The sequence below is a fragment of the Trichosurus vulpecula genome, chromosome 1, assembly GCF_011100635.1.
Source record: "Trichosurus vulpecula isolate mTriVul1 chromosome 1, mTriVul1.pri, whole genome shotgun sequence".
Lineage (NCBI taxonomy): Eukaryota > Metazoa > Chordata > Mammalia > Diprotodontia > Phalangeridae > Trichosurus > Trichosurus vulpecula.
The window spans coordinates 514,243,808-514,262,285 of record NC_050573.1 but is presented as its reverse complement, the minus strand read 5'-3'; the positions used below and the strand labels follow the sequence as shown (position 1 = coordinate 514,262,285).

The 18,478-nt window shown below is 37.7% G+C and overlaps 1 protein-coding gene across 1 annotated transcript in view; it reads left to right on the top strand.

Moving 5' to 3' along the window:
- The window catches only part of EPB41L4A (erythrocyte membrane protein band 4.1 like 4A), a 194,507-nt gene that overhangs the window by 130,732 nt on the left and 45,297 nt on the right, over positions 1–18,478 (top strand). Inside the window, exon 12 of the mRNA XM_036740959.1 lies at positions 2,905–3,020. Coding sequence (XP_036596854.1) covers positions 2,905–3,020 — 116 coding nt within the window. The remainder of the gene's footprint in view (positions 1–2,904; positions 3,021–18,478) is intronic.

The following is an 18,478-nucleotide window of genomic DNA, read 5'->3' as shown; positions in this document are numbered from 1 at the left end:
ACCAACACTACGTCTGTGTTCTAAAGAGATCATAAAAAAGGTAAAAGGACCTACGTATGTAAAAATATTTATAGCAGCTTTTGCTGTGGTGACAAAGAATTAGAAATCAAGATGCCCATCAACTGGGGAATGGCTAAATAAACTGTGGTAGATAAATGTAATGGAATACTATTGTGTTATAAGAAATGACAAATTTCAGAAAAATCTGGAAAGACTTACATGAAATGATGCAAAATGAAGTAAGCAGAACCAGGAGAACATTGTACACAGTTCAGCAACATTGTGTGATGATCAGCTATGAATGATTTACTTCTTCTTAGCAATACAGTGATTCAAGACAATTCCCAGGGACTCGTGATGAAAAGTGCTATCCACGTTCACAACTGATGAAATATGAACGCAGATCAAAACATTACTATTTTCATGTTCTTTATTTCTTTCATGGTTTTCTTCTAGTTTTTCTTGGTTCATGGTTTTTCTTCTAGTCTGTTCTTTCACAAATATAACTGTAGTGTTAATGTGATTGAAGATCTTCCCTGCCCATTCAATAGGGCCTTTATTTACACCCTTTATTTGCTAGGTTCTAGGCACCAGACCCACACTTTTTTTTGCTAATTAGATCACATGAGGTGTGAAGCCCTCAGGGCCCTAAGGAGAGGTGCTAAGACCATAGTCAATTGTATATGCACTGAGTTCTAGCCAATCAGATGTGCATGAATTCAGCCAATCAGAGACCTGAGTTGTAGCCAATCAGATGCCAGCTAGAATTGTATATAAGGAGAACCCAGAGTGTGAGAGCAGCAGAATTGAGAAGCAGACATCAAGAAGACATCGAGGTAGCAGACATCAAGAGGATATTGAAGAGCAGAAAGTGAAAGCCAGCATCAAGAGAGACTGCAGAGCAGAGGTGCAGACCAGAGAGTTGCAGAGATCAAAGAGCTGAGAATCTACAGCATCAAGAGACTGGAGAACTGAGGATCCAGAGAATCCAAGAGACTGCAGGGGCTCTGAGAACTACAAGCACTTTCAGAACTTTGGCAGAGGAAGCAGGCAGCAGACAGTTAGGATTTGCAAGCAGTTATTTACAGGAAGGCCCTAGCAGGGGGAAAGTTACAGGATGACTTGCTTCCTTGCTATAATACTCTGTTATAATTTCCTTGTTGCTACATTGAGGTGGGCTTACTGGTTTTGGAATATAATTACTGCTATATCAAGTTGGAGTCATTGGTCTTGGGATTTGATATTCTGGTGTCTAAATAAATGTTATACATCCTCCGCCTTCTACCCAGAGAGTTTTTCATACATTGTAATTCCGAACCATGCAGGCATGTTCAATGGTCCTCCTTAAGGTCCTGAATCTTGCCTTACTGATACAATAACTAATATGGAACTATGTGTTACATAATTGCACATATATATCCTATATCAAATTGCTTACTGTCTTAGGGAAGGGTCAGGTGAGAGAAGGAGGGAGAAAAATTGGAACTCAAAATTTTTTTTAAATGTAAAAAAATATCTTTACATGTAATTAGAAAAAAATAAAATAATATTTTAAAGCAATAAGTTCACAAACTTCTCTTTGTAATATAAACATGTATATGATCCAAAAGTCATGCCCAGTTAATATAGCTTATTCCTAAATCCAATGAAAGGCTTCTAGAGAAATGCCATTAAAACCAAATAACTATCCTTCTCTAAGTTTTACCAATTTAACCTTTAGGTATCATTTCCTTTAAAGCCAAAAAAAAAAACCCATTAAGTGGAAACAAAAAAAAATTCTTAATATTCAAAAAACACTGTAGGGAACTATCACCTAGGGTTCTTCTTTCCAATAGATAATGTTTCTTCTCCATTACTCTTTCCTTCCTTTTCCCCTTCACCTTGTTCAGAAGAATAAAGGGTAATTTAAAGACAATAATAACAATACATGAAATAATAACTGAGATAGAAGTTAAATTTTAACTTGCCCAGGACCAAACAGCCAGCAAGTATCTGTAGCTGGAGTTGAAGGTGGTACAGTGGACGGAGTGCTGAACCTGAAGTCAGGAGAAACTAAGTTCAAATTTGAACTCCATACATAATGGCTGCACAGCCCTGGGCAAGTTACTTAGCCACTGTCTGCCTGAGTTTCCTCATTTTTAAAATGGGAATTATAATAATAGAACCTCCCTTTGAGGGTTGTGGTAAGGATTAAATGATAGAACATTTGTAAAGCACTTGGTAAATCTTGAAGCACTAAATAAATGCTACTTGCTAATATGATGAATGTTTTTGAAACTTCAGTGAAAAAAGTATTTTGGTTACTTGATGAAATTATGTGAGATTAGTTTCATTTGCTACTCTTACTCTTCACTAAAGGGATCATTCCAAGTAGGTTCCAGAGTCACTTCTTTTGCTCTCCCTACGCTCAATACCAAGCCCAGATGAGGTTGGCCAAAACATTGAATAAAACAATTGGGAATGCTTTGCAATTTTTCATGTAAGTGAAAACAAAAATGAGTTAAAAGCCTCACAGGGAAAAAGCCAAATAGACTCAATTCTTTATTTTTTTTAATTTTTTTTGGGGGGGGTAGAACTGGAGTTAAAACTTCACCTCTCCTGAAATAAAATCCTCACTCAGTGAAGCCTTCTAACATTTAATAAACCTCTCTGCCTGCCAGAAGCCCTTCACTATACCAAATGTAAATCCTTCTGGAATTTAAGACTGTTTCTTGTACTGTCCTAATGGGGGAAAATAACAGTTGCCACTTCCATATAGATCCATGTAAGCATCTAAGTATAGCTAAGTCAGCCTTCATCCCTCTGCTCTTCAGACTTCACAGATGTTTTGAATGTAACTTTGCTTTTTAAAAAAAAATCTATTTACTTGTATTCATAAAGTGTCATTTTTTTTTTAAATGGCAGGACAGCATTACAAATGAGCCGAGATCTTTCTGTTCCTCTCCCCCGGCCCAATCAGAAAGTAGAAAGAAGTCGAAGCAAGACATACCCTAAGAGAACAGCACAAATACAGCCATCAGGTGAGTCTCATGCACCCAAAGGCACTTTATATACCCCCATGTTGACTCTTAGGTAACTATTCTCACTGATATTCTAGTTGTAAATCTGTAATTACATATCGTTGTTACTCTCAGAACATTTCTTACATGACTGCTTTCTTCTCTTTGCTCACTCCCCTCTTTTTTATGACTGTGTTTTCATGATTGAAGTGGCCGAGGGAAAGTTCATTTAATAGGTGACCTCCAGTTTATGTCAACCAATGACATCAATTAAAGCAAACTAAAACTACAAAAAAGCAACATTATTTTGCTAAGCCAAAGTTAAAAAGCAAAATGGAAAATTACCTACTCAATCTATTTGAATCTGTATCTGAATCAACACAAGGTAATGAGACTAATTTTGATGTGAGATCTTACTACTTTAGCATCATATTTAGGGGTGTGCTGGAGCCAGGTTGAACTGGCTGTGAAGAACAAATTATTAGATATTTATTGTAAGCATTCATACCTCAGATATCCAAAATCCTACAAATGAGTGCTTTGATTTATTGTTCTGTTGATTGTCTAGAATTGAGAAAGTATACTTGGCTGTACTTCATATTTTCTTAAACTACTGAACAAGAACAAAACTGGATTAGCAAAACATTCTGTGAAACTGTTTATACTATTTCTTAAAATGAAGAAGTCAAGATTCTTCACCCTGTTGCCCTATGCCTTTCTCAGAAAGATAGATGCCATCCAGAAATTTTCTGATATCCTTGGGTGTGGGGGGGTGTTGTTCTTTTCTTTTTGTTTTTATCATTTCCTTCAAGAATTTACTTATCTTTTGGGGCTTGAGAAACAGCATAATCAATACTTGGTCTTGTGCATACTCTTCAGATATATTTTTTCTCAAGTTTCTGATTTCAACAAGTGAGGCATTCTTTTGAATAACAACTTCAGTGACTTGTCTGGATGAGGATGTGAGCATACACAACCCTCATCTTGTACTGAAAACTGAGGGTGACCTCTTGGGTCTTGTTTCACACATAACCATAGACTGTGAAAACGATTGCAAATTCTTTTCTGATTTTCCCACCACTTGTCAACCTGGAGCTTGTTTCTCTTCTTTTCAAGGAGACTGAGCTCAACATTGTGATATGGTTGAAATACCTTCACAGGATTCCTCTGGGGCCCTTCATAATAACAGTCCTGCCCTTCAGAGAGATGTCAACAGTCTGGTTGCTTAGAAAGGTCTTCATTCTCATCATGGATGGGCCAAAGAGCAAGTTAAGACTATTAAGAATATTTTACATAAAAATTTAAACAGATAATTTTCTCTAAGAAAACACTGCAGAAAAGGCTTGATATGCTGATTTCTACCATGGAAGTTTGAGCAAATTTCTATCACCTGCCTTACAAAGATGCTTCCAAGGAGACCAACATGGAGCTACAGACAAATTCCCCAAATGCCTTCAGTTTCTTTTAAAAAATATTTTCCTTATTTTTGGTTTTTGCATCCATTTATTTTCTCATTGGAGGACCACATCAGTGCTATGACAGAGAGAAAATGGTTAAATGACTTGCTAGGAAAAATCACTAAGGGGCTAGGATTATCTGGTATTATAGCTCTTGAACACCATCTAGTGTGTTTTCCTCAATAAAATTTGACTAGTTACCATTTACTAAATATCAATTAACCCCTTAATATCAGTTAGCTTTTATAAAAAAGTATTTAGTGGGAAAGTATACAAAGGATCAAAATAAAACAACATTCCATACAGAGAGCATATCTCTATACACTTTAGTTTCTGGGAAGAGTGAACTCAGACTTAAACTTGTTGCTGCAAAACATTCCCTTTGAACAAACATACTTCAGGACTTTGCTTACACAGTGTTTTAAATTGGGGGTTGATTTTACTGGGTTGGTTTTGCTGGGTCTTGCCAGTTTTTAAGCCTCAGAGTTTGTTTCATACCAGACTCAGTTGCTATTGCTACCAGCTCCTGTTGCAGAGGGGACCTTTCATGGGCTTCCCACTTTTCAGAGCTCACAAGGTTGTAATTTGATCCATTTCATCTCTAATATATCTAAGATCAGGAAAGAATAAACAAAAATAGATAAAACAAACAGCAACAAAATATGTTCACACCTACATGGGAGCCAGGTGGTGAAATCTGATGCTGCTACTTCTTCCCCCTGCCAGAAGCCCACAGCATTTCTTCATTTGAAAGGGGAGAGGGGGGAGAAGGGGGAAAAAGTTTATTTTATAATTTTGTTATATATTTGAAAGGAATATTAAGTTGTGCACAGTAGATTTGCTGTTTCATGTATAATCATCTTTTATTGTACTATGTTATAGAAATGCTTGTTTTATTCTGTAAATTAAAAATAAAATTTTTTAAAACCCTGCTTTAAAAAAAATATTAGATCTTTTGGGGGAATAGAGTTTTCATGAGCAAAGGCTGCCTTCACGTTTTCGAGCTTTAAACTGTTTTACCCATGGAAATTTAGAGAAAGGCTTGCTATAGATTTGAATCCAGTAATACTGTGTTTATTTGGCATTTTTCCATCATTGAAACTGTTAAATAGAAAACTTGGCTATCAAAAAATATGAGCTACCTCAAGCAAAAACATGCTCTTTTTAAAGAATGTTTGAGTGGTAGAAAGTTACTAAGGCACTCTGAATGTTGCTGTTATCACCTGCACATCGGATGCCAAATAGTCTGATGAAATCACTTTCCTTCTAAAGAGGCAGAATTTTAAAGTGTTAGTCCTTTTTTAAAAAGCAGAAGGAAGGTGGTCTTTGCTATAATTACATTGAGCCAGGCATTATTATTTCCATTTTAGAGATAAGGAAACCTGAGATTAAAAGACATTAAGTTATTTTATCCAAAGTACCATAGCTTATAAATGTTATATCTGAGCAAAGAATTAGGTTTTCTGATACAATTCATTTTTCATTCTTCTGCATCATAGTACCTCCAGTATAACTACTAAAATAATCTATTTTAGATGAGAGGCAGTGTGGCACAGATGTCTGGGCCAAAAGCTAATATCAGAGCTGGGAAACCAAGGGGTCTAGTCCCAGATTTCCACTGGAGGTAGAGATGTTCAGAAAGTGCCTGAGAAGAATCACTGAGGCCAGGGTTCCACCAAAATAAGGAGAAAATTCAGCTATCATTACTACATAAATTTTTTCTTGTTGGAACTTAAGTGATAATAGTATAGAAGGTAAATTATACTTTTGTATTATCTTTTCTTAATTATATTACTTATCATGTAGTATCATACCTAATGTTACTTCTCAAACTTTTGATCTCAGGGCTCCCTTGCGTTCTTAAAAAATGTGGGTTATCCCTATACCTGAAGAGTTTTGCTTATATGGGTTAAATCAATATTTACGAAATATTAGAAATTTTAAAATCTTATTATGAAAATAGTTCAGATCTCATAAACCCCAAGTCTTTTGGACCATCACAGGTTCCTGGACCACATTTTGAGAACCTGTTGTAGAAGATGCCTCCTCCCAAGTTTAAAAACACTGAACAGAACGAGTACATTCCTTACTCTCCGTGCCCTAATTCTGTTAGTTGAAAAACCTTTATCTCAACCTCTCAATCACATATATCAAAAACTAGATTGAACAAGTATATTTTACATTTCTACTTAAAAGCTTCAGAGTTCAAGCCTGAGCACACTGTTTAAGGAAGCACATTCCTGAGTGAGAGCTCACCACCAACAGTTCCGGTCTCTCTACCTACTGTTGTTCAGACTCTGGGCAAACAGCCAAGACATTCCAGCACAACCTAAGTGCTGTGACAGACCTGAGAGTAAAGAAGGAAGAGAAAATTGAAAGGAAATCAGAGTCTAGTGAAAAAAGAACACTGGGTTTGGAATCAGGAGATGTTATTACAAGTCAGAGGATCTAGGTTTGAATCCTGACCTTAATCCCTGTTTGACCTTGAGCAAGTATTTGCTGTTTTTGAACTAGATGAGGTCTAGGGTCCCTTTGAGCTCTGTGATTCTGACAGAAATAGTGAATTAGAAAGCACAGAATATCATCCATAAAGATTAGTGATGTGGCAAATAAAATAATTACAAGAGACAAAGTTTTGGGTAAATTATAATCAATTTTATTAATCACAACCAGTATATGATTGACAAAAAGGAATTCTTATCCTCTCATTGGTCAAAGAGCTAGCATGGCCACTTTTTGAGGTTTATATGCCTTTGGACAACACACATTCCATCAGGCAGCAATCAGCTCTGATTGGTTAACAATTAATGAGAGGTGAATTTACTCCAATGAGGGGCTGAGAGTCACTCTTGGATGGAGAGACTATCCCTATACCCAGACCACCCCCAGCCTTGGGCAGTCTAGACAAAAGGATCTATCTCCACCTAAGCTTGATTGAGTGGAATTCACCTTACACTAGAGATTCCAGAGATTCCTTGTAAGGTTGGGTGGGATCAGATAAAGGAGAAGGTTAGCTCAACCTTCAAAGACTGAGGTCTTGAAATGAGGATAATAGAAAAAGAGGGTACTCTGAATCTCCCCAAAGCATTGGTTATTAATAATCATTTTTCTCAATGGTTTTCGTTGGCTCAACCAGACAGTTCTGCAGACTGAAGCCTTTACTTATGTTAGCTAAAATGTTACTACATTCATTTCAGCTTTGTGGTTTTTTTTCTCCCCTTTTACATTTGTTCTAGTCATGGATCATTTTCCTAGTAATGCTTACTTCACTTTGAATAAGTCGATATGTCTTCTAATGTTTCTACATATTTATTTCTATCATACTGGGTCCATTACAATCATTTTTAGTCATTACTGCTAAAATTGCCACCTACTTAAATTTATACTCTCAATGTTTTGGTATATATGAGACCATTTCCTTTCCTTAATGTCCTTTATTTATGATCTTAAAAAAGGGATTTTTCAGATAAAGAGTACAGTCACTTTCTTGACATTGTCCGAAATTGATTTTCAAAATGGTTGAAGATTTAATTACTCCATGAGAAGTTTGTCCTAGTGCCTTCAATCTCTAGCCTTTGCAACAGATGCTTAATAGAAATAGTTAAGATTTTCCCCCACATCTCCACTACTTCCTACCATCAGTCACTTCCTTATTCTCATGGAACTGACTTTCCTAGTGCTTTTCAATTTTGTGCCATCAAGATTATACCTACTGTCTTCTGCATCATTTCTGTACCTTATTTCTGTTGAGAATTCCCCAATACAGTTACCCAATTCTTGTTTTTTTGTACTGTAACTTTCAATATTTAAGTAGTATATTTGCATACTTATCCTTTAACTTGTTGGGATCTCAGTGACAGGGTCCTGGGATTCTTCAATCAACATCAGGTTGGAGGTAATCTTTTGAGGCAGTGGTTGTTTGGCTACTTGAGAAGATGGCTTTATTGCCTGCCTGTCCATCAAAGAGCTATTATTAAAAAATCTCAAATTCCAATGTTAATTTTTAAATGTTTCATTAATAGAAAGTGTGTCATTTTTACAATATGAATTCTGCCATGTATTTTGGATAGAAATAAATTTCATCTTAGGAAATGATGAAAAGCACAATTGATATTTATTAATTATAAATTGTTGGGCACAAATTATATTCTTGCTCCTTTAAGGACAATTTCCTACTATTTATACCATATAATACCTCTTCTTTGAGTTTCATACAATCCAATCCACATCTACCACCTAATCAATATCCTAGAAGCTGCTGAATAGATATCCATGTGGTTCACTTTCCTTTAACCATGAATTCAATTGCAGGAGGCTCACAATCAAGGGTTCCTCTACTCCAGAACTCCTACTCTCACTCCAGCTCTCGTAACACAGGATTTCTACATGTATTTTGATACTCCATCAAACACCCTAAAGCACCTTTTTTTTCCATGTCCCCATTTCCTGTGACCTAGGACCTCAACCATTTTCTTTCAACTGCAAATGCATCAGCCCTGTTTTTAGGAACCTTCAAATTCTCTTTTCGGATAAGCTTTCTACCTCTCCCTCTCTTCTTATATGAAACACTGCATTTGGTCAGTGACGTGATACCTCAACTTCTATTCTACCATAGACCATCACTCATGCAATGGGCATACTCTTTCCTAATCTTTAAGGCTTGGTAAACCAGTTTAATTCTACATTGTCCTTTTCTAGAATTCCAACCTCTTAATCATATCTCCAGCTGTGTCATTACGCCAACCACAGCCTTGGACAACTCGCATATATGCATTGCCTTCACTTCTACACATACTTCTGAATATACTTATAGAATATCATGCTACATAGCCTGTTTCATAAGTAAGTCACTGTACCAATTACTGCAAGGGATTTTCCAAACTTTTTCATCCTCAACTGTTCTAAGGCTCCAAAACCCACCATCACAGCTGAGAAAATGAGTCTGATATTCACTGAGCTCTCTTCTCATCTCCTCCTTAGCACATCAGAAGCCTTCTGCTGGTATTTTCTTCTTTACCACTGTCTCAAATTAGGTGGCTCTTCTTTCAAAAGCAAATACAAAGCAAACTTGCACAAATGATCAGCTACTATACTGTAAAGCCCAGCAAATAACCTTCTCAGTTATTCCCACATTCATGCTCTTGTATCCTCTATCCTCAAAAAATTCCTCACTTAAAGCAGCCATACTTGGTAACTACCATCCCATAGCTTTCTTCTTTTGGAAATAAACTTCTAGACAAGGCGATGTAAAATAGGTGCCTTTACTTGTCTCTTAAACTTCAAAAGAATTACCACTAATTATCAGTGCACTTGCTCTTAAATCAACTTTTTTTTAATGAAAAGTTATGAAAGTGAGGCATTTGTTCCGTAAGTTTCTTTCTGTACAGCTTTACCTGAACTCTTGAATTCTCTGTGAAAGTAAATCATGGAGGCAAGTTGTCTCTTGACTCAGCAAGTACTTTTTTGTAAGCATTGCATCTCTACCACACCTTCAAAGATGTTTTCATTTTTACTGCTTGATGTTGAGCTTCAGTTTTGCTAGTCACTGAAGGATATGTTTTCCAACAGTCCCCTTAGAGTTCTTTTTTCAGGAAGGTTTTCATGGGCTGAGGGTATTTATCAGCTGTGGTATTTATTTTGGGAACATAGAGCATCAGAATATTTTCTACCTCTTTTCTTTGTCAGACTCAGGATACACTTGTATTTTGCTTGGATTCAGACTGAGATTTGCTTCTTTGTCAACCTAGCAGTGTCACAACCAAAGCAATAGAAACCAAAACAGTGTTACAGTTTGCCAAAGGTAATTTTTAAAAACCTAGTTCTTTACCTCAGCTTTTAGAAGTACAAATAAATCTTTACAAACTTCTTAAAGCAGTTGCATGACTAAGGAAAAGCTATACTATATAGAATTTCAAATGATTATTTAAAAAAATTTTAATTTCATAATATTTTGTGCCTTGGCAAAAAATAAATAAATAAATCCAGATCTTTATGGCACTCAGAGGCAGTTTTGACTGAGACCCTTTTTCTGCTCTGAATGGAATTTACGGTAAGCAAAGCTAGTCAGAGTTTGTCTAAAAAGCACTTTCTGTCCTTCATGGGGATGAATATTGTTCAAGACTTCTTTGACTATTCCCAGTAAGTTATGCTGCAGGACAAAATTACCATAAAATGTGGGCAAAATGTGTTACAGAGGAAAGAATGCTTGATGGATAAAGATTCATAAACTGAAAATGTTTATTTTTTCCTAGGTCTTATTTACTAATTTATGAGCAAAGGGGTTGGGTGGATGGGCAAAGAAAAGGAAACAAGCATGTATATAGCACACATAGAGCCAAAATTAATTTTGTCTAATCTTTGCAACCCTACAAATTGGTACTTTTATTTCCCTCATTTTACAATTGAGAGAACAGCTTTCAGCTACTCACCAGTCATTACAATATTTCTATTACTGTATACAATGTTCTAGTTTTGAATTCATTTTACATCACTTGCAAGACACTTGCAAGTCTCCTGGGAACAAATTGCTCAGCCATTGCCCAACTGATGGGTATCATCTCCATTTCTGATTTTGCTACCAGAAAGAGATGCTTTGATCTTATTGGTACACAGACCTGATAATTCTTCAGAATGGTTGGACCAGCTCACAATGCCACCAATAGTGCATTTATGTCCCTATTTTTCCATGTCTTGTGCAGCATTTGTCATTTTCCTTTTTGGTCATATTAGCCAATCTGATAGGTGTGAGGCAGTACCTCAAAACTGTTTTAATTTGCATGTCTCTAACCACTCGTGATTAAGAGCATTTCTTCATGTGACTATTGGATTCTTTGATTTTCTTTTGAAAAATTCCTGTTTATATACTTTGACCATTTATCATTTGGGGAATGGCTCTTGAATTTTTATGAACTTCTCACTCCCCTATCTCAGTGAATACAAGCTGGCTGCAAAAATCCTTTCCTTATGTCCTCCTTTCCTTCTAATTATGTCTTAATATAAAATACTTAATATAATCAAGATTATATATTTTATACTTCCCTGGTTTGGGAAATATGGCACCATATTTATGTTAAAAAAGGAATTATGAGACCTTACACTATTTTCAGAAATAGTATATGTAGTATTGGAATTAATTCTTCTTTAAATGTTTGGTAGAATTGACTTGTGAATCCACCTGAAGCTGGGGTTTTTTTCTTAGGCAATTCATTGATGGCTTGTTCAGTTTTTTCTAAGTTGGTGTTATTTATGTATTGTTTCCTCTTCTGTTAATCTAGGTAGCTTGTATGTTTGTAAATATTCATCTATTTTACTTGGATTTTATTAATTGGAGATTTTTAATTTGTTGCTTTTTAAAGTTACATGCCCAATTTGTTGACCTGCTCTATTTTATTGATGTATGATTTTAGAGATATCAATTTTCCCCTAAGGACTGCTTTGGCTGCATCCCAGAGATTGTGATATGTTGTCTCTTTGTCATTCTTTTTAATGAAACTGTTTCTATGATTTGTTGTTTGACCCACTCATTCTTTAGAATTAGATTTTTTAGTTCCCAATTAATTTTAAATATACCTTTCCATGGCTCTTTATTACATGTAATTTTTAGCACATCATGATCTAAAGAGGATGCATTTAGTATTTCTGCCTTTCTGCATTTGATTGTGAGGTTTTTATGCATGGTCATTTTTTGTGTAGGTGCTATGTACCACTGAGAAAAAGGTATATTCCTTTCAATCCCCATTCAATTTTTCTCCAGAGGTCTATCATATCTAACACTTCTAAAATTCTACTTACCTTCTTAATTTCTTTCATATTTATTTTGTGGTTAGATTTATCTAGTTTTGAGAGGGGAAAGTTGAGGTCCCCCACTAGTATAGTTTCACTAACTGTTTCCTCCTGTAACTCACTTAACTTCTCTGTTAGAAATTGAATGCATGTAAGTTTAGTATTGATATTACTTCATTGTCTATGGTACCTTTTAGCAAGTTGTAATTTCCTTATCTTAGATCTATTTTTGCTTTTGCTTTGTTTGATATCATGATTGTGCCCCCTACTTTTTTTTTTACTTCAGCTAAAGCATAATACAATCTGCTCCAGCCCCTTACTTTTACTCTGTGTATGTCTCTCTGCTTCAAATGTGTTTCTTATAAACAACTTGTAGGATTCTGGTTTTTAATCCATTCTGCTATTTGCTTCTGTTTTGTGAGTGACTGCATCCCAATCACATTCACAGTTATGATTACTAACTGCGTATTTACCTCCATCATATTTTTTCCTCCTGTTTATCCTTCTTTCTCCTTTCATCCTTTCCCTCACCAATATTTTGCTTCTGACCACAGGCTCCTTTAATCTGCTCTTACTTCTATCATGCACACTCCTTTCTTGTCCCTCTCCCCTAATTTCTAATAGAGCAGAGTGTTATCCCATCTTTGAGCCAAATTTGATGAGAGTAAGGTTCAAGAGATGCTCACACCCCCCCTCCTGTCTTCCACTCCACTTTAATAGGTCTTTTGTGCTTCTTCATGTCATACTATTTACCCCATTCTATTTCTCCCCTCCTATCCTCTTTCTCACCTCTTAATTTTTTATGTCATCCCATCATATTCAACTCACACCTGTGCACTGTCTCCTTCTAACAGCTCTAATAGTGATAGTTCTTAAGAGTTACAAGTATCTAGACAGTTTGACCTCTTTCAATAACTTGTGTTTTCTTTCCTGTTTTACCTTTTTATTCTTCTCTTGAGTCTTGTATTTGAAAATTGAATTTTCTGTTTAGCTCTGGTCTTTTCATCAGGAGTGTTTGAGAATCCTCTATTTCATTGAATGTCTATTTTTTCCCGAAGGATTATGTTCAGTTTTGCTTGGTAGTTGATTTTTGATCATAGTCCTAGCTCCTTTGCCTTCTGGAATATAATCCAAACCCTCAATCTTTTATTGTAAAAGCTGCTAAATCCTGATTGTAGCTCCATGATATTTGAATTATTTCTTTCTGGCTGTTTGAAGTATTTTCTCCTTGATTTGTGAGTTCTGGAATTTGGCTGTAATGTTCCTGGGAGTTTTCATTTTGGGATCTCTTTCAGGAGGTGATTGGTGAATTCTTTCAATTTGTATTTTGCCTTCTTGGTTCTAGGATAGCAGGGCAGTTTTCCTTTATAATTTCTTGAAAGATGCTGAAAGATGCTCTTTTCTTGATCATGGCTTTCAGGTAATCCAATAATTCTTAAATTGTCTCTCCTGGATCTATTTTCCAGGTCAGTGATTTTTCCAATGAGATATTTCACATTTTCTTCTATTTGTTTTTCATTCTTTTGATTTTGTTCGATTCTTGATGTCTCATGGAGTCATTAGCTTCCATTTCTTAATTCTAATTTTTAATTATTTTCTTCAGTGAGCTTTTGTACCTTTCCCATTTGGCCAATTCTCCTGAAGAAGTTTTCTTCAGTGAATTTTTATACAACTTCCCTCCTGCCCCTGCCTTTTTGTGCATCCTTTACCTAGCTCTTAACTCTTTTTTTTCATGATTCTCTTGCACAACTCTCATTTCTTTTCACAATTTTCCTTCTACCTCTCTTATTTAATTTTAAAATCCTTTTTGAGCTTTTCCAGGAGTTCTTTTTGGGTGTGAGACCAATTCATATTTCTCTGAGGCTTTGCATGTAGGTATTTTGAAGTTGTTCTCTTCTCAGCTTGTGTTTTAATCATCTGTTGCTCATATCCCAGCCTATTTTGTGATTTTTAAAGTTGAGCTCTGCTCTTGGGATACTGGGAGCTCTGTCCCAACCTTCATGCCCCCAGGGACCGGGGACATGACCATTGGCCTGCAGTGTCAGAATATAGGCCTGGAGTCTGGCAGGGCCACTCACATGCTGCTATGGGAACTAGAGGCCTCAGTTGGCAGACTGTCCTGCTATGCAGGGGTTGAGGTTGCTGACCTATATAGGTGTTAGGGGCCTCCTGCTGGCTTGGCCAGACACTACCTGCCCTTGGCTTGCTCTCCTTTAACCCCAGTGAGACAGACCTTTCCTTCGTTTTAAACATGGTGTCACTCAGGCTGCTTTTGCACAATGTTACCTCTTTGGTGCTAACAACACTCATGGTGCATGACCATAATGCAGCCTACCGTTCTGATCTGGGTGGCTTGGAGTTTTGGGACTGTTTCAGGATAAGGGAGGTACACAATGGGAGGCAATATAAGCACAGACAGTAGAGCAAGCCTATAATTAAGAAAAATAGGAGGTCCATGAATAGGCCTTTACAACCAGGAAAAATCAGGATGCCAGTAAGTTAACCACCCCCAAAATGAACAGAGTTGATATTTCCCCTTCTGAAATTCTCTTCAAGCTTTATAGCCACAAATGTTATCTGAATCATCTGTAACTCATACTGGAGCATTTCTGCCCTGCAAGGGCATACACTCCCTTTTCAGGCAGGAGGAGGTCTCATGCTAAAAGATTTTGAATGCTACATATAGCCCTCAAAGAATGTACCTCAGCACTGAGCTCTTCCATGACTCTCTTAGTTTTATTGACAGAAGATTGTAGAAACTTATTCATAGAATTTAGAATGGAAAAACTGGGGTTGTACCCACGTTAACAGAAGAAAATAGACCAGGTTTTCACCCAGTTGGATTGTGAGTGCCTACAGGGAATGATGGTGACCCACACTGCATCTTCCCTGGGAACTTTCTGTCCAACTGGAAGGGAGCCAAGGGTATGTTTTAAGGCCACAAAATAGAAATCTTGTGCCAACTGGAAGAAGCCAGTGATCTTTTGTCTAGTTCTATTTAATCCTATACTCATATGTCCCCCAATAGAGATTGAAACATTAGACCTTTCAGACAATATATAGTTACAGTCACCCTGTATGCCCAAGTACTGTTTTGCTTGTTTAGAGTAGGTGTCCCTAAGTCGAAGTGGGGGGGTGGAGGTGGGAATACAGTCTGAGATATATTCTTAAGGATCCCACTAGGAGGTTAAAGATTTAGGTGGATTGCAGATGACCTCCTAATTATAAGAGTGAAATAAACAAGTGTCCAAGGACCACTGATTGGTGTCCAAGTGCTTTCTCAGCTTAACTGGATGTAGGGGCTAATCATGGATTGCTTCCTCAGCTGGGCTGAGGTCAATAGGAGAAGCCTTCCAATGTGTTGATGTAGGTAAGTTCTCTGGTCAGAAACATTGATGGCAGCGTAATGGTCTACAGGACCTGGATAGGTCCATTCCAGGAGGGCTGGAGACTAGATGCCTTCCTTAAGTTGTGGATCCTAAGTAGTCTCTTAACTCAAATGGACAAATTCCTTCTAAACTTGTGAAAGAACTAAACAGAGAAATCAGGCTTTTATCCCCTAGGTTAGGGCAAGGTGACAATCCACAGTCTTGTTTCCTACTGTTTCTGAGATTGGAACACCACAAAAATAAACACCAGAGACCATTTTAACTATGTTTTCTGGCATAGTTGTCCCCCAAGGGTCTTAACTTCCCTATTTAGCTGTGCAACTGCCTCTGATGATTGTGAGTGATAAGGGATGTGCAGGCTAAGGGGTTATTGTAAACTAGCCATAGAGTTGCTTGGTTATCCTGTGGTAAAGGGTGGCCCTTGGTTGTAGTCAGTAGTATATGGGAGGCTTAATCTTGGTATTGTATCCTTGATCAGGTACTTTGCTATGTTTGCTATGGCTTGCTGTCGTTGGAACTGCCTCAACCCAAGGGTTCAAACAGTCTTTGCATTGCCAAAACATCTATAGACCATGGACTTTGGCAACTCTAGTAAAGTCAATCTGCAGGTTGAAAATGTTAGGAATTCCCACAATATCCCCTTTTTTGATGATTTTCTTTTACAAAACAGCTTGAGACCACATGGTGGGGGCCTGCATAAACAATGAACCAGGAAAGGGTGGTGGTGGGAGGATCGCTATCACCAATGAGCTTGAATGGTCAATACCACCCTAGGCGTAGAGTCGCAAATACGGGAGGAGCACTAATCCTTGAGCAATTTCAGCACCAGTGACTAAGGAAGAATAGTCAAGAAGAATGCTTGGCAGCTCTCAATGACCCTGGGGCAACTCATTTGGCCACAACCCAATTGCCACCTTGCAAAAAAGACCATCCTCATACAGTGTGTCACAAAAATGGCCTCTGGGAGCAAAAGGGTTTGAAAGAGTTAGTTATTAAGTAGGGCATGAGCTATCTGCTTGACTTTGCCAGGTGCTTTACAGACACTCCAATGGTACAGTTAGGTAAATGTTCATTCAGAGGCCCTTGGACAGTTAGCAAATCCTGGTGAGTGTAATGATTGGGAGACAGTGTGTGAAGACTTAGCAGGGAGGAAGAAATATATATATTTCTTCCTTTACCCAAATGAATGTATAAAGGCTCAGGGATTATAGATAGATATTAGGATCTGTGTGAGTGCAAGGGTCAAATTACTCAACCTCCAGGAATTCAGAATCCGAGGTGGGGTAGCGAGCTTCTTTCTCCTGTTCTTTCCTGTTCCCTCCTCAGAACTAGACCAAATAAGGGAAGGGTTACTGTGACCTGCATTCTTTCATTGAATGAGGCCGGAGAAAATAACCCCCTCCCCTCTCCTCATTTCTTCTCCTAGCCCTCTGAACGCCACCTCAACAGTTGAATTCCAAATAAGGAAAGTATGTATGGATTGGCTCTACCTGATTTCCTAGTTCCTTGTCTGGTTTTTTTGCACCTAAATTGTAAGCCCCCCTCCCAGCCTATTGCAAGAAGGGATGGAGGTGGGCAGGAATCTTTGCATTAAGGGTATATCTATTGATGCATTTTCTTTGTTCCTTGCCCCCCTTCACTAGTTCGTCCTAGTGGAGGTGACAACCAAATCTCGTGAGGTTTGTAAAATAAATTCGCTTTGCTTCTGCCTAAAGACGCCTCTCCCATTATTTGATTTTTCATCCCACACACTGGTCAGGGGCACCAACTCCCCGTCATCAAATCCATTGACAGGACTACTCCCCCAGTAACTCATAGCCCATTTTCATAAGAAGAGCCCTCTGTGAACGTGAGATCAGGCTCCTCTGAGGCAATGTGTGTGGAGGTAAGGCCGTGGGTCAGCAGTCATGCGGTGCCTCATCCTTCAGGAGTCCTGGAACAAGAGTGACTGGATTTATGACATGAATGGAGAGATTAGGATCAGGCAAAAGTTTTGCCTAATAAGCAGCCATTCTGCCAGGGAGGGATAGGCTTGAGTCTTATGATGGAAGTGAAAAAAAAAGGCAGCAAGACAAAGCACAAGGGATTGGGTCTTTTTTATAAGCTCAGTAGTGGCACCAAAGGTAAACAACAGGACCTTTCTCCACTAGCACAAGAACTAACAGAGTTCTGTGATAGGGCTCCAACCTCTGGAATGTAGAAGACTCTTGATGTGACCCCTCTCTGTACATGCACAAAACAGAAAAAAGACTTGTCATAGTCTGCCACTCCCAAAGTTGGTAGGGTGGCCATCATCATTTCGCTGGCTCTGCTTCCTCGGGGCCTCTAACCATATAAGCTAGAATACAAGGCAAACTGTAACTTCAATGGGGAGATGTGGTGGCCCTTTCCACAAAGGGATTCTTCCTCACAGGCTCCTTGTATAGGACAGGCAAGCAATTAGTCAGCCACATATTGCATCAAATTGTGGTGGGTACACATCTTATAGGTCCTTGAGAAGCAATTCTGCAAATAAAGTAGAAGATTTCACAATAATCCTGGAGCAGCCTACTTCAAGTTAAAAACAGAAAAGGTACTGTGAGTCAGGATCTACCAGAACACTAAAAAAGCAGGACACAAGTCAAAGAGAATATGCTTTCCTATTGTGGGGAATGCTGAAGATAATGGAAACAAGATTCAGAACCAGGGAGGCTCTCAGGATAACAAAATCGATAGCCCTCATATGCTAAACCAAACAGTATACAGATAGGTCTTCGTTATCGACGGTACACAGCTATCACTATCAGTCCCAGATAGATATAAGCCATCTATGAGTTTTTGAATAACTTCTAAATTAATTGATATATTGTCG